Source organism: Mus musculus, chromosome 8 (genome assembly GCF_000001635.26).
Source record: "Mus musculus strain C57BL/6J chromosome 8, GRCm38.p6 C57BL/6J".
In the NCBI taxonomy this organism is placed as follows: Eukaryota; Metazoa; Chordata; class Mammalia; order Rodentia; family Muridae; genus Mus; species Mus musculus.
In genome coordinates this window covers 71,650,914-71,665,760 of record NC_000074.6, presented here as the reverse complement: position 1 = coordinate 71,665,760, position 14,847 = coordinate 71,650,914, and the positions used below count along the sequence as shown (strand labels likewise).

Below are 14,847 nucleotides of genomic sequence, written 5' to 3'. Positions count from 1 at the left end.
AACACGCCCCCCTAAGCATCCCCTCCCACCAGAAAGCCCCGCCCACAACCACGCCCACACCCCTCTTCAGGCCATCCCACTGAAGCACACTTGACCCACCACAAACCCCACCCACAATAATCCGGCTCCATAGCTGGCTCCTCCTACAACCCCACCCCCACCCTGCATTGCTTCTTGCCCAGTCCTCTCCCTATCTCCTTTGTGACCACACTACAAGCCCAGGCTCTACACCTGCCTCCAGGGCCCTTCTTTTTTTTTCTTTTTTTCTTTTTTCTTTTTTTTTTCTTTTCGAGACAGTGAGGCCCCACCTCCCGTGCCCACAGGCCACAGCTACCACACTTCCCGGCCCCTCTACCCCAAGACCTGCTCCTCCGCCCTCCCCTTTACTTCCTGTAGGGTGCTCCCCTCCAGGCAGAGGAAAAGATTATAAATGCTGAAAGCCACCTCAGTGTCACCCAGCAGCTCCCTCAGTTCCATCCTCTCAGCCTTTGCACCCCCCCCCCAGATGGCCACCCCCTCCAGGACGCCTTCCCTGACCCGCTGCCAAGCTGCGGAGGTATCTTGGCTCCTCTGCACACTTCACCACGGAGGGGTTCCTCACTCCTGCCTTGTTCAGCTCCCAGCCTCCCTCTGCTGTAAGGAGGGTGGAAGCCCACGGTGACCTCTGAGGGTACACTACACCGGAATCAGTCGGGTGGGGAGTGCACAACAAACACTAGTCACTGAATACCTATTCCTTCCTCTGTCAAGCCCCAGCCAGGCAGGCCACACCATCCACATTTTAAAAACAGTCTCTCTGTTAGGCTCAGCTTTATCTGTTTCTAAGACAGGGTCTCAAGTAGCCCAGGCTGACCTCACCTCACTATATCACTGAAGATGACCTGAAACCTGATCCTCCTGCTTCAGTCCCCCCCCCCCCCCGTGCTGATCGCACAGGTGTGTGCCAACACACCTGTTCCTCATCACATCTGTTCTGATGTCCAGCACCTGGGTGCATCCTATTTTGTGATTATTTTCATTCTTTTAAATCAACTGTGCACATTGCACTGGGGGGTTGCTACCATGAGTCCCATTTAATAGATGAAGAAAGGGAGGCCCAGAGAAGTCACATGTTACAAGAGTGAGCCCCGAGTTATACCTCCAGAAGAGAATGGTCAGGGAGGAACGTGTTCCTCGCCTGCCCAGCCTTGCTGGGGTCTCATGACCCCACAAAGGGCCAGTAAGATAAGGGTGAGTTGCTACCTTCTGTTCCTAGCCCTTCTCTTCCAGATTCAACTCTGGGTGCCTACAATAGTCTGAGCTACAAGCTCTTCCCTGTGGCCTCAGTTTCCCCTCCATAGAATGAATCAGTGTGTTGCCTTTCTTGGCACTGGCTCCTCCAGGTCTGGCTTCCTACTGCAGTATGCTATGTGTCTTCAGGCCAGCGCACTGACCTCTCTGAGCCTGCCTTCTCTCCTTCTCATCCCCCTGTGCTGTGCACACAGTGAGATCAACCGCCTGGATCTAGGCCTGACCGTGGAGGTGTGGAACAAGGGTCTCATCTGGGACACGATGGTGGGTACTGTGTGGATCCCGCTGCGGACCATCCGCCAGTCCAATGAGGTGAGTGACAGGTGGAGAAGAGGGCCTGGCAGAGACCCAGGGGCTGTGTCTAAGGAAAGTAAGACTTGCTCCCCCTACCCATGTACTCAGCTTGGGTCACCACCTAGTGATTTAAAGCATTCACCAGAGAATTCCAGATGTATTGCCAGTTAAGGGCCCAACCTGCTCTTTCCTGGCCTTGTGGGTCCCAGGACTGTGGGCTCCTCAGAAGCCAGGCTGGTGACCAGGATCTCCTGGGGACTAACAGCACCCAGGGTGGTCCAGGCTTTGACAAGGCTTGTGCTTGTCATTTAATCCATAAATAACTGAAGAAAGGAAGGGAACAAACGCAGCAGCCACACAGCAGCTGCCACACAGCAATCATGCAGCAGCCATGCAGCAGCAACACAGCAGCCACACAGCAGTCACGCAGCATACTCGCCGCAGACATGTAGCAGACACGCAGCAGCCATGAGACCCAGAGCCAGAAGTATCTTGAAGGGGACCCAGGATGTTCTCAGTGGCCAGGTTGACGGTAGCCTGAACCCTATAGGAGCAGCCAGTGTTCTCCATGGAAGATTATCATCGTATGAGTAGTAAAGAAATAGAGAGTCAGAAGGACCCCAGTTGCTCACAGTGCTTGTTTTCCTGAGCAGTGTGGGGGCCTCACTCCCTTGGGCAGCTTTCTGAGGGTGACCAGGAACTGGGTTTACTGTCTGGAGGCACAACTGTAAAATCCTTCACCTGGGAAGTGGGGTCTAACCTTTGCTGTAAGGTGAGAGAGAGCAGGTTGAGGAGGCTACCTCAAGAGAAGCTAGTGTGCAGCCAGTGTTTGGGCCCTGCCTCCCCCCGGGGGGCTCTGACCCCTGTCCCGTGCCTTCACCCATGCCCAGGAGGGCCCAGGAGAGTGGCTCACACTGGACTCTCAGGCCATCATGGCGGACAGTGAGATCTGTGGGACCAAGGACCCCACCTTCCATCGCATCCTCCTGGACGCTCATTTCGAGCTGCCGTTGGGTGAGTCCCAGGGTGTGTGGCCAGACCCAAGGTCACAGTGCCCACTTGGGGACTGGGCTGGGGAGGCTGTATCCTTCAAGGTCCTCACAATCCCTCCCAGAGCTCCTGGCTTCCTGCCCCTCCCCATCCATCTGTTCCTGGGGTTCCCCAGGAACTCCCCAATCACTGAACCAGGGCCCAAGGGAGGGAGGCCAGGGGTCCCCAGAGCCCGGGACGTGAAGGTTCTGCTTGTAGACATCCCTGAGGAGGAGGCACGCTACTGGGCCAAGAAGCTGGAGCAGCTGAATGCCATGCGTGACCAGGATGAGGTGAGTCACCTCCAGGTGAGCTTCCTGACCCAACCTCTCCAGGGACACATGGAGACATGAAATGCCCCATCTTCCCTGCCATCCCAGCCTTAGGCAGCTCTCCCTTCTGTGCTCAGAGTGTCCCAATCCACAGCTCAAACTCATGCGGTGTTCTTGGGGCTTGGGGGAAGGAGGGACACAGCAAAGGGCTGTCTGGCTGCTCCTCTTGGTTTGCCTTCTTTGTCTCTCTGTCCTGCTCCGTGGCTGCACAAAGTCAGATGCAGTGGGCTTACCAGAGTGAGCCGTGTCCACTGTCCCTGACACACCGTCCCCTCCCCAGTACTCCTTCCAGGACCAGCAGGACAAGCCGCTGCCAGTGCCCAGCAGCCAGTGCTGTGAGTGCCACCCGCCCGCTCCTGCTCCCCCTCTGCCCACTCCCCCTCTGCTCGGTCTAGCAGCCAAGCCTGGTGTGCAATTCCTGCTTTGCTGTGTCCCAGCAGCTGCCTGGATGGCCTGAAAAAGTGACAGCCAGGGCCAAGCCAGACATGGAGTCCAGGGCTGAGGGACCCCATCCCACTACATCAGCCACCACTGTCTTAGGGTTTGACTCCTGTGTGACCCCGCCTGACTAGAAATCCTGGGCTTCAGCCATCCTCCTGCCTCAGGTTTCTGAGCAGCAGCGAGCTACTGCTGAGCTACTGCACTGTTCCTGCCTGTCACTGAAGTAGCTCACAGCCCAGTGTGGTCCAGCCTGGTTGGGGAGCACAAGAGCCTATGAGAGACTCTATCTCAGATCCTCAGACCAAGAGGAGGAGGGGGAGGCACAGCCCCTGGGGGGGTTTTGTTTGTTTGTTTGTAGGTTTGTCTTTTGTTTTGCTTTTTAAAATCCCCCTGCTGGAGATAGTATGGGGGCTTGGAAAGGTGGTGCCCTGGGGGAAAGTCATAAGCCTTCCTTGCTGGGGGGTGGGGGTGGGGCTGCGGGAAGAGAGGGCAGCTGAGGTTCACTGTGCCTGTTCCCTCCTAGGCAACTGGAATTACTTTGGCTGGGGAGAACAGAGTAAGTAAAGAGAAGTGGGCATCTTGAAGACCCCAAGGCCCCTCATTACGTGGCCCCATATGTGACCTCACCCTCACATCCCCATCTCTGTTCCCCTGTCACCACTCTAGAAGTGACCCCATGTCACACTGATGCAGGAGAATGGGGCCTGGTCGTCAACAGCAGCCAGGGCCATGTCCTTGAGGGAAAACCAGTTTCCTAAGACATCCTTACCCTTGTCGACCATTAGCCCAACATCCATGAGGCCCTTGGTTCCAGTGTCGCCTGTACAAAGCAGATACTTCTGGTTAAAGCCTCAGTCTGGTTGTGTCACAGGGAAGCTAGTGGGGCCCAAAGTAGATGATTCTCTCCAAGCCAAAGTGGTAGGCAGTTTGGTCAAAAACCCTATGTTGGAGCAGGTGGGATGGCTCAGTGGGAACTCAGGGATCTGAGCTCAGTCTCTGTCACCCACAGCAGAAGGCGAGAGCTGATTCCTGCAATATTTTCTCTGGCTTCTATACACGTGCTGTGTCACACGTGCCCCTACAATGAATACATGTAATATTTTTTTTTTCGAGGCAGGGTTTCTCTGTGTTGCCCTGACTGTCCTGGAACTTACTGTGTATGTAGATAGGCTGGCCTCAGACTCAGAGATCCACCTGCCTCTGACTCCCAAGTGCTGGGATTAAAGGCATGCGCCACCACGTCCAGAATAATATAATACTTTTATAAACAGTTGGTAGAAAGCACAGACTCCAGTTTGGGTGTCTTTCCTGTATGTAGCTTTAGCTAAAAACAAAAGCTAGATAACCAGGTCTAGTTTCTGCAGTGAGCGCGGCTAACGGTCCTGATTGACATTTGTTCAGCGACCGCTAGAGGGCGCGCTCTGCTAGGAAGTGAGCATGAGCGGCTCCGTGAAACCAGAGTCCCCTTCACAGCACTGGTCGTATCCCAGTCGATGGATCACCGTCCTCCCAGGTGGCACAACTGAATTTCCATCCTCCCAGGCCGCACAGCTGGGTCCCTGTCCTTCCAGGCCGGAGAGCTGACACACCGGAAGCTTCCTTCTGTCCTGCTAGAGCCTATGTCAGTGCTATAGCAGAGTTTGACGACGCCCCAGAGGGAGGCTGGCTTAGACCCACTGTGTGCTCTCCAGTCTTCACCCTTCCTCTCCCTCCTCTTCCTTGCAGATGACGACCCCGACAGTGCGGTGGATGACCGGGACAGTGACTATAGGAGTGAGACCAGCAACAGCATCCCACCGCCCTACTATACGACTTCGCAGCCCAACGCCTCTGTGCACCAGTACTCCGTGCGACCGCCCCCTCTGGGGTCCCGGGAGTCCTACAGTGACTCCATGCACAGCTATGAGGAGTTCTCTGAGCCGCGGGCGCTCAGGTGGCTGTGGAGCGGGGGAGTGGCCGGGAATGCACGGGCTCATCTCACAGAACATTTCTATTTACATTTTAAAATTACATTTATTTTGTTTGGGGGTACGTGTGTTATATATAACAAGTTGTTGGCTTCCCTCTCTCCCCACTGCTTTGTGGCTTTGAACTCAGGTCACCAGGCTTGGTGGCAAGCCCTTATACCCCACTGAGACCTATGTTAGTCCTTGGCACTTTTCTTGTAGCTTCCAGAGCCTTTCCTAGTTGTGTAGGGAGTTGTGGGATAGCCTGGACTACATGAGACCCTGTCTCAAAAAAACAAAAGCAAGGCTTAGGTGCCACCTCTCTTCCTGTGTACGAGTCCCCTTTTAAATGTTCTGGCTCCATGTGCTTCCTGCCCTAACCTACCAGCTGTAACAATGACAGGTACCACTCCTGGTTTATGCTATGCCAGGGATGAAAGCCAAGGCTTCACACATGCTACTCAGGCACTATGCCAACTGAACTGCAAGTACTCTCATGCTTGACTGGTGGTGTCTGGTGGCAATCTCTGGGAGGGACAGATGGTGGGACAGGGTGTGGGCCCCCTAAGCTTGTCTGTGGAGAGGCCTAAGGAACAGCAATGGACTCAAGGCAGAGTCTGTGTACTGAGACCACTACCCTGATCCCCATGTTGCCTGTTGTGGCTAGTGCTAGCTCATGCATCTGCAAAGGGCATGAGTGGACCAGGACCTGCTGTGGGGTCAGTTGAGGACAGGGACGAGCATGGTGCTGGGATCTCCCCATCAAAGGTGAAGGTTTCCATCAAGGGTTCGAGGAGCCAGGGGACTCATTGGAATGGATTCAGACCCAGCCTATGGAAGCCAGTAGGGAAGACTCTTGGTACAGCCAATCCTACCCTTTAGTAAGCAGGGGTGGTGGACTCCAGCCTCTCGGCCAGCTCAGCCCTGCGGTGCACTTCAAAACCTCACTACTAGGAGTGTGTGTGTGCACATCACCCCTGGTTGACATCCAAACTGCCAAACAAGGTGGTTTGGCTATGGGCAGGGACAGGTTCCGTTTGGAATAATCTAGGTTGAACATTAGGAGCTTATAATAGATGACTGGGCGTGGCAGAGTGTCACGGGCTGCAGGGAAGGAAGAGTGGGTGCACAGGTTGAGACTGTTGAGATGGCTGAAGCTATACCAGTAGAGCAAGGGTCTGTGAGTCTCAGTTAAGCCAGTGCTCGGTGCCTGAACAGCAGCATGTACCCAACAGGGGCTCAATTCATGCCGAGTAAGTGCGTGGCTCCTGTGCCCCGTGTTTCTAATGTCTTGAGCAGTAACATAGACACAATGGCTGCTTGATCCATGATAAGCACACATGTGGCTGATAGGTGGACCTGTGTTCCTGGAGCCAAAAGGGATGAGCCCCCCCAGTAGGTGCTCATTCTACGATGAGCAGATGTGTGGTCCATGTTCCAGCATCGAGCACACATAAGCACTCATTTCATGCCGCTTACGGGCCTGGGTGATGCAGTCTTGCTCCTGGTCTCTTGAGCAAGAATGAGCACACAGTAGGCACTCTGACTTTGTTGAGCACACCCTGGGTGATGGTGTTGGCAGGGGGAGGGATGGTGGTGTGGCCAAGGTCTGACCGTTTCTCCACAGCCCCACAGGCAGCAGCCGCTATGCTTCTTCCGGGGAGCTGAGCCAGGGAAGCTCACAGCTGAGCGAGGACTTCGACCCTGATGAGCACAGCCTGCAGGGCTCGGAGCTGGATGACGAGAGGGACCGCGATTCTTATCACTCCTGTCACAGCTCCGTGAGTTACCACAAGGACTCACCCCGCTGGGACCAGGACGATGAGGACCTGGAGGACCTGGAGGACCTGGAAGATGAGGAGCTGCCCGAGGAGGAGGAGGAGTTGGAGGAGGAGGGGGAGGAGGAATTGGAGGAAGAGGATTTGGAGGAGGAGGAGGAGGTGCCTGATGACCTGGCCAGCTACACCCAGCAGGAGGACACCACTGTGGCTGAGCCCAAAGAGTTCAAGCGGATCAGCTTCCCAACGGCTGCGCCTCAGAAGGATGACAAGGTTTCAGCTGTGCCTACAGAGGCCCCCGAGGTGGCCAAAGGCATCCCCAAAGCAGCCACACCCGAGGAGAAGGCAGCTGCAGAGCGTGCGCAGGAAGCCGAGCCCCCCAAGTCTGAGGAGAGGTATCTGGAGGAACTGAGGTGCAGGGCAGCATTGAGAGGGCTCTGTGGGCCTCTGAGAGCAGCACGTTGTGTAGGCAGAGCTGGAGCGGGAGGCTGGGATCCCACAGAGACGTTCTGAGCCCCTGCCCGCCTTCCCCGGCTTAGTTTCAGATCTCGAGAGGAGGAAGAGGGCCAGGAAGGGCAGGATGCCATGTCCAGAGCCAAAGCCAACTGGTTGCGAGCCTTCAACAAGGTGCGCATGCAGCTGCAGGAGGTGAGTGGCACAGTCAGTCCATGTCTACAGCCACCATGGAGGCCACGCCCACCACAGAGGCCACTCCCACCAAGACCTGCCCATCAGCCCATACACCAGCAAGACCACATTCAACACCCTTCCCCTCCTCAACAATATTATACTCATCATTTCACCCCCTACCCAATAAATCCATGCTCACCACCTACCACAGCCAGCAGGCCACGCCCACCCAACCCCAAAAGACCACACCTACTCACACCCAGCAATACCACACCCACCACCCACAAACTCAGTTCTATAGCCCCTTTGCAGACAGATGTGAGGGTCCCTGCTTCAACTCTCGTGGCCCTATCGGATGCTCTGGCTCTACATGCTGGCCCCACGGAAGCTGGACTTCCCAAATCTGTAATGATCCGAATTGGAGGCCCGAGACTGGAAAAGCCATGTAAGGAATCAATCTCACGGGTAAAGACAGAGGTTAGGACAGCGGTGAGAGGTCAGAGGTCAGTGTTAGAATTGACATTTGGCAGAGAGGTCCTCACCACCTGCAGGAAGAGTGACAGGTGAAGTTGGACGTCACAGTGAGTCTTCTGAAGGCTCCTTAGTTTAGTTCAGCTTTGCAAAGAACTGTGTTGATGTCCAGATGGCCATCCAAACTGGGCAGGAGCGCCAGGAAGCAGAACACCCGAAGACCACTGACCACCCGAAGTCACACTACAGACATTACAAACCAGATTTCTTACCCATTTAAGAATAGTATTTAAGGAACTGGCTAAATAGTTAAGAGAACTGGCTGCTCTTACAGAGGACCCCAAATTTGGCTCTCAGCACCCATATGGCAGCTCAGAACTGTCTGTAACTCCAGATCCAAAGGACCAAACATCCTCTTCTGGCTTCTGTGGGCACCTGGAGCACACACATGATGCACAGATACAAATGCAGACAAAACATCCATACACGTAAAAATAATCATAATAAAAAATTTAAGTTAGGGATGCTTAGGGGTGGGATGGGGAGCACCCTTTCAGAGGCAAAGGGGTGGGGGTGGGGTGAAAAGACCTCTTGGAGGGGGGACCAGGAAGGGGGCAACATTTGGAATGTAAATAAATGAAACAATAAAAAAAATTAGAACCAGGCGGTGGTGGCGCACGCCTTTAATCCCAGCACTTGGGAGGCAGAGGCAGGTGGATTTCTGAGTCCGAGGCCAGCCTGGTCTACAGAGTGAGTTCAAGGACAGCCAGGGCTACACAGAGAAACCCTGTCTCGAAAACAAACAAACAAACAAAAAATTAGAGATGTTTAGCTGGATATGATGACACAGGGCAGTCATTCCTCAGCACTTGAGAGGCTGAGGCAGGGGGATTGCAGGTCAGACACACACACACACACACACACAGAGAGAGAGAGAGAGAGAGAGAGAGAGAGAGAGAGAGAGAGAGAGAGAGAGAGAGAGAGAGAGAGAGAGAGAGAGAGCGCAACAAGACTGAGTGGGGAAAATGATGTCAAGTGTTCAGAATCGATGGATTTGATTGACAGAGAGGCTCTCTGCCTCTTGCAGACTGTTTTACAGGCTAGGGTCCAGAAAACCCAGGGCTACACAGGGAGATGTAGGACCTGGCTTTCCCAATTCTTCACCCACGTGGGAGACAGAAGGGGGTGAATAGCTTGCCTCAGGAATAGAGGGGTGACCAGTGTGTCTGTTTTCTGTCTGTCCTGCAGGCCCGAGGAGAAGGGGATATGTCTAAGTCTCTATGGTTCAAAGGCGGGTGAGCAGTGCATCCTGGTTAAGGGGGGATATTTTAAAACCAGAGATCAAGGTTGGTTCACACCTGTTGCTCACACAGGGGTGGAATGTCAAGAGGATCTCATATTGAGAGGAGAAAATAGTTTGTTGTTATTTATTTATTATTTATTTTTGAGAAAAGGTTTCTCTGTGTAGCCCTGACTGTCCGGGAACTCACTCTGTAGACCAGGCTGGCCTCGAACTCACAGAGATATGCCTGCCTTTGCCTTTAAAGTTGTGACTAAAGGCATGTGCCACTATCACCTGGCTCAGTCTTTTTTTGTTTTCTTTTGTTAAGAGTACTAGTCTATGCCAACTTACCCATCTGAGAGCCGGAATTCCAAAGAAAGGTCACACTCCTAGGCTTGCTTGAGTTTGTCTTTGCCTGACAGTTGAACTCTCAGCCCATGGGGAGGTTGGGGGTTCTGCACCTCTAGTGATGGGTGTAAGGCTGGGGCACAAGACTGGGCCCTCAATGTCCCCGTGTATCTTGCAGTCCTGGTGGTGGCCTTATCATCATTGACAGCATGCCAGACATCAGGAAACGGAAGCCCATTCCCCTCGTGAGCGACCTGGTGAGCAGCTCCATGCTCCCACCCTGAGTGGGACTGCTAGGAGCAGTGCACGGCCTGTACCACTGCCCAGGGTGGCCCTGAGGCTGGGGACTGCCCAGGCAGTCCTTGAGACTAATGTACCTTAATTTCCACCCTCCTGCATCCTGGACCTCAGGCTATGGTGAGTAACGGAGATGGGGGGGGTCTCTCCCCAGACATGCTTATTGGGGGATCTTTCAGCTGTCACCCCTGTGTGGGTGCTAAGGCTCATGGGTGAGAAGAACAGGTGTTCTCATACTCGGGAGCTACCTTTATTCACCACGACCCAGCTGAGAGTTTTGCTCAGTGGGTGTCTCCCAAGTCCCACCTTAGGGGTGTGGGAAATTCGCCCCCCAGGATTCCTTCTGACCCAGCCCCCAGTCCCAGCACCGAGACTCCCCTTGTGTGGCCTGCACTCACTGGCGACCTTCTCACCACAGTCATTGGTGCAGTCTCGGAAGGCAGGCATCACCTCGGCCTTGGCCTCCAGCACGTTGAACAATGAAGAGCTGGTGAGTAGGGGGCTCGGGAAGGGACTCCGCGATGATGTAAGAGCGGGGGTTGGGGGGAGCCGGGGTGTCCGAGACTCCCGCGTTACATACGGCCCTTGTTCCTCTGCAGAAAAATCACGTTTACAAGAAGACCCTGCAAGCCTTAATCTACCCCATCTCCTGCACCACGCCGCACAATTTCGAGGTGTGGACGGCCACCACGCCCACCTACTGCTATGAGTGCGAGGGGCTGCTGTGGGGCATCGCGCGGCAGGGCATGCGATGCACCGAGTGCGGCGTTAAGTGCCACGAGAAGTGCCAGGACCTGCTCAATGCGGATTGCCTGCAGCGTAAGGGGCGGGGCCAGGCACTGAGGGGCGGGACTGAGACGGGTGGGTGTGGTCAGGGTTAGCAAGACCGCCTGCACCGTGAGGGACAGGTAGAGGCCCAAGACCAGAGGGGAAGAACCAGGCTGGAGTGGACCAGGCCGGGAAGGTTGAGCTGCGTGGTCAGCTTGGCTGAGGGGAAGCCCTCAATCGCTGGCTGCAATAGCTCAGGGTTCTTCTGGCGGTGAAATGGAGATGCTACTGGTATAATGAGCCAGAGGTAAGGCAACAGGCATGGCTATGTGGGCGGGGCTTAGCTTAAGGACCGGGCTCCTCAAGGTTTCTGCAAAGTGGTTCTCAACTTGTAGGTCGCGACCCCAAACATATCAGATATCCTGCATATTTTCATTATGATTCGTAACACTATAGCAAAATTACAGTTGTGAAGTAGCAACCAAATAATTGATTGTGGGTCATTACAACATGAGGAACTGTATTAAGGGGCTGCATTGGAATGTTGAGAATTTTATGAGCTGGGACAGGCCATGAGGCTGCAGGAGTGGAGAAAAGCTGAGGAGGTAGAGGCAGCAGGTGCTGGTCTGTACAGGGGCTTTCGGGTGAGACAGGCGACTGCCCTCCTACTCTGCCTGCCTTAGAGAAAGGAGGTCCTCAGGAGGGGAGGGGACTAAGAGACTGAGTCCCAATGTGCTGATGATCTAACAGGGCAGGGCTTTGAGAGGAAGGATGCCCACCTGGCAGGAAGGCTGTGATGCTCAGACAGGGTGATAGGTGAGTGACAAGGAAGTCTTGGAGGGGACGGGGCCTTATGCAGTGTGTCCTAGAGGGTGTGGCTTGGAGGACCGCATCTCAGTGGGATGTGCCCTCAGCTGGCACTAGGTTTGTAGGTAGGTAGAGACTCTGTGTAGGCATGACTCACCGTGATGTCTGGGGCAGGACTCAGTGGACAGAAAATTCAGGGTATGACTGACAGGGAAATGCCTAGGGTAGGGCCTAAAGATGGGCAGAGACTCAGGGTGGGAGAGTCTCAAGAGACTGGGCCCTGGGAGGGAAGGAGATTCCAGGTGAGGAGAACCTCATAGGAGTGGCCAATCCAGAGTAGCCTCAGAGGGTAGGGCGCTTTGGTGACCTGCCGGGGTTGGAGGGTTGGAAGCTAGCAGCTGGTCACTAAGGCCAAGTACATCTGCAACTCAGGGGCGGCTGAGAAGAGTTCCAAGCATGGCGCTGAAGACCGCACGCAGAACATCATCATGGTGCTGAAGGACCGCATGAAGATCCGCGAGCGCAACAAGCCTGAGATCTTCGAGCTTATCCAAGAGATCTTCGCGGTCACCAAGAGCGCACACACACAGCAGATGAAAGCTGTCAAGCAGAGTGTGCTGGACGGCACATCCAAGTGGTCTGCCAAAATTAGCATCACAGGTGTGCGTGCACAGACAGCCCTGGGGAGAGAACCGAGGGGTGCCTGGAACCGAGAGAGGGCTGCAGCTTGAGGTGGACCTCAGGGAAGCTGCCTCTAGCATGCATGTGAGAGTGGTCCCACCTATGGTGCATAAGTGGATGGGTGATGGATGGGTAGCTGGATGGATAGATAGGTGGATGGATGAGGTTTAAGGCTTGGGTATGAGGGAGGATGGATGGATGGATGACAATAGATAGATGGGTGGAAGAGTGGTGAGTGAATGAGTAGGGAGCTAGCATATCGATGAATGGGTAGGTGGACAATAGGAGAGAGGAGTGGGTGAATGGAAGGGTGGGTGGATAGGTTGATGGGTAGTGGGTGGAAGGATGAGTGGATAAAGGCTTGGATAGGTGGGTAGGTGGCAGGATGGCAGGGTAGATGGAAAATACGAGAGAGAGAGGGAGGGATGGATGGATGGATGGTGGATGGATAGATAGGTGGGTGGATAGAAGGTTGGGTAGCTGCAGGATTTATTGTATGAATGGGTGGACTGAGAGACAGATGGGTAAATGGATATATGGGAAGGGTAGATGCATCAGCTTTGGAGCCCTGTGGCAACTCTCTAGCAAGACTAGCTGGGCTGTCGCCGTGGCTGGCCCATGTCACAGATCTCCTGGGGCACGTGCTAGTGACTGCTTTTGGCAAGTTCCCCCATCTTGAAAGCACATGTGTGTGGTGTGTCTTTCAGTGGTCTGTGCCCAGGGCTTGCAGGCCAAGGACAAGACAGGATCCAGTGACCCTTATGTCACCGTCCAGGTTGGGAAGACCAAGAAAAGGACAAAAACCATCTACGGGAACCTCAACCCAGTGTGGGAAGAGAATTTTCATTTGTGAGTAACTGGCTGGGTTCCCAGCCTTGCTTCTAGGTTAGTTTTTAGGGACCTCTGAAACTGGACACAGGGCAGCAGCCTGATGCCTGCCCTTCGGTCTAACTCCCTACACAGTGAATGTCACAACTCCTCTGACCGGATCAAGGTTCGTGTTTGGGATGAAGATGACGACATAAAATCCCGTGTGAAACAAAGGTTTAAGAGGGAGTCTGATGACTTCCTAGGGCAGACAATCATCGAGGTGCGGACGCTTAGCGGCGAGATGGATGTGTGGTACAATCTGGGTGAGTGAGGGCAGAGCTTAGGGGGGCTTGAAGTCGGAGAAAGAGATGGCCCAGGATATGCGGGACAAGAGAGACCCTGGGCGTCAGGGAGGCCGCAAGGCTTCTGTGTATTGAATCAGACCTGCTGCCCTGAGACCCCCCTCATGTCCTCCCTCATAACCACAGACAAGAGAACGGACAAGTCGGCGGTGTCGGGGGCCATCCGGCTTCACATCAGTGTGGAGATCAAAGGGGAGGAGAAGGTGGCGCCCTACCATGTCCAGTACACCTGTCTGCATGAGGTGAGCCCAACAGGACCAAGACGCATACAGCTGGCTCCTTCATCACCACATCCTTCCTCCCCCACACACTGTGTGGTTCCTTACACAGTCCCCTCTGCCTGAGAAACCACTACTCTGCATCAAGGCCCCGATCCAGGGACCCTTCCTGTGGGCCTCCAAGCCAGCTCTCATGGCTGCACTCGTAGCTGGGCTCCAGTGCTGAGCGCTCCTGCTCCTGCCTGGCCTTCTGCAGAGAAATCTGTCCCTAAGTGGAGCTTCTCAAATGAGTGTGACTCGATGTATGGATTACTAACTGGAGGAATAAAGAATAAGGTCAACAGAGTTAGGGAGCAATTGGGGCATGGCTGAGAGATCAGGTAGATGACAAAGGGTGCACGGAATGTTGAATGGTCTTGGGTGGATTTGTGGATAGTTGGATACTCGGAAAAGTGGTTGGTGGATGGGGAGACAAATTGGTAGGTGGACAGACAGATGGACAAATGGAAATGCAAGAAATGGATACGATTTGTGGGGGGACTCAGGTGGTGGGTGGATGGGTGTGTGGCTAAGGACGAGTGTTAGTGCGCATGTGGAACCTGGGTGCTGGAGGATGATGGGCAAGGGCCTGGAAGGTTGGCTGAGGTCAGCTTCTTCCCCATTCCCAATGCCACGTCTCCTTGGTACAGAACCTGTTCCACTTTGTGACGGACGTGCAGAACAATGGTGTGGTGAAGATTCCCGATGCCAAGGGTGACGACGCCTGGAAGGTTTACTACGATGAGACGGCCCAGGAGATCGTGGATGAGTTTGCCATGCGCTATGGTGTTGAGTCCATCTACCAAGCCATGACGTGAGGGAGCAGCGGGTTGGCGGGGCCTAGGCGACACTGGCAGATCTGGGGAAGGGGGTATACCACAATCCCGGGAGATTATCAGGATGCCGCTATTGGGAGGTAGGGGCTAGAGAACCAGGGAGAGGTGAGAAAAGCGGCAACTGGCCAAGAACTAGAGGAGGGCATGGGGATAGGCAGGGGCGCACCCGAGGCATCAGCATTCAGGCT

The 14,847-nt window shown here is 54.5% G+C and overlaps 1 protein-coding gene across 15 annotated transcripts in view; it reads left to right on the top strand.

Annotated features, from left to right (window-relative positions):
• Unc13a (unc-13 homolog A) overlaps nucleotides 1–14,847 on the top strand; it is a 47,650-nt gene that overhangs the window by 6,014 nt on the left and 26,789 nt on the right. For 10 of the 15 annotated variants that reach the window (XR_001778450.2, XR_379044.3, XM_006509693.4 and 7 more), the window contains 18 exons: nucleotides 1,485–1,602; nucleotides 2,475–2,598; nucleotides 2,833–2,921; nucleotides 3,226–3,280; nucleotides 3,910–3,942; nucleotides 5,112–5,319; nucleotides 6,960–7,505; nucleotides 7,650–7,758; nucleotides 9,460–9,506; nucleotides 10,020–10,098; nucleotides 10,253–10,258; nucleotides 10,557–10,628; nucleotides 10,738–10,957; nucleotides 12,146–12,373; nucleotides 13,102–13,243; nucleotides 13,358–13,527; nucleotides 13,693–13,808; nucleotides 14,474–14,637. Coding sequence is in view for 13 of the 15 variants with exons in the window: in XM_006509693.4 (XP_006509756.1) it covers nucleotides 1,485–1,602; nucleotides 2,475–2,598; nucleotides 2,833–2,921; nucleotides 3,226–3,280; nucleotides 3,910–3,942; nucleotides 5,112–5,319; nucleotides 6,960–7,505; nucleotides 7,650–7,758; nucleotides 9,460–9,506; nucleotides 10,020–10,098; nucleotides 10,253–10,258; nucleotides 10,557–10,628; nucleotides 10,738–10,957; nucleotides 12,146–12,373; nucleotides 13,102–13,243; nucleotides 13,358–13,527; nucleotides 13,693–13,808; nucleotides 14,474–14,637 (2,526 nt within the window). In the remaining 2 variants the exon portion in view is untranslated. The remainder of the gene's footprint in view (nucleotides 1–1,484; nucleotides 1,603–2,474; nucleotides 2,599–2,832; nucleotides 2,922–3,225; nucleotides 3,281–3,909; nucleotides 3,943–5,111; nucleotides 5,320–6,959; nucleotides 7,506–7,649; nucleotides 7,759–9,459; nucleotides 9,507–10,019; nucleotides 10,099–10,252; nucleotides 10,259–10,556; nucleotides 10,629–10,737; nucleotides 10,958–12,145; nucleotides 12,374–13,101; nucleotides 13,244–13,357; nucleotides 13,528–13,692; nucleotides 13,809–14,473; nucleotides 14,638–14,847) is intronic. The other 5 variants (XM_030243646.1, XM_017312882.2, XM_006509692.4 and 2 more) reach the window with 1 other exon arrangement.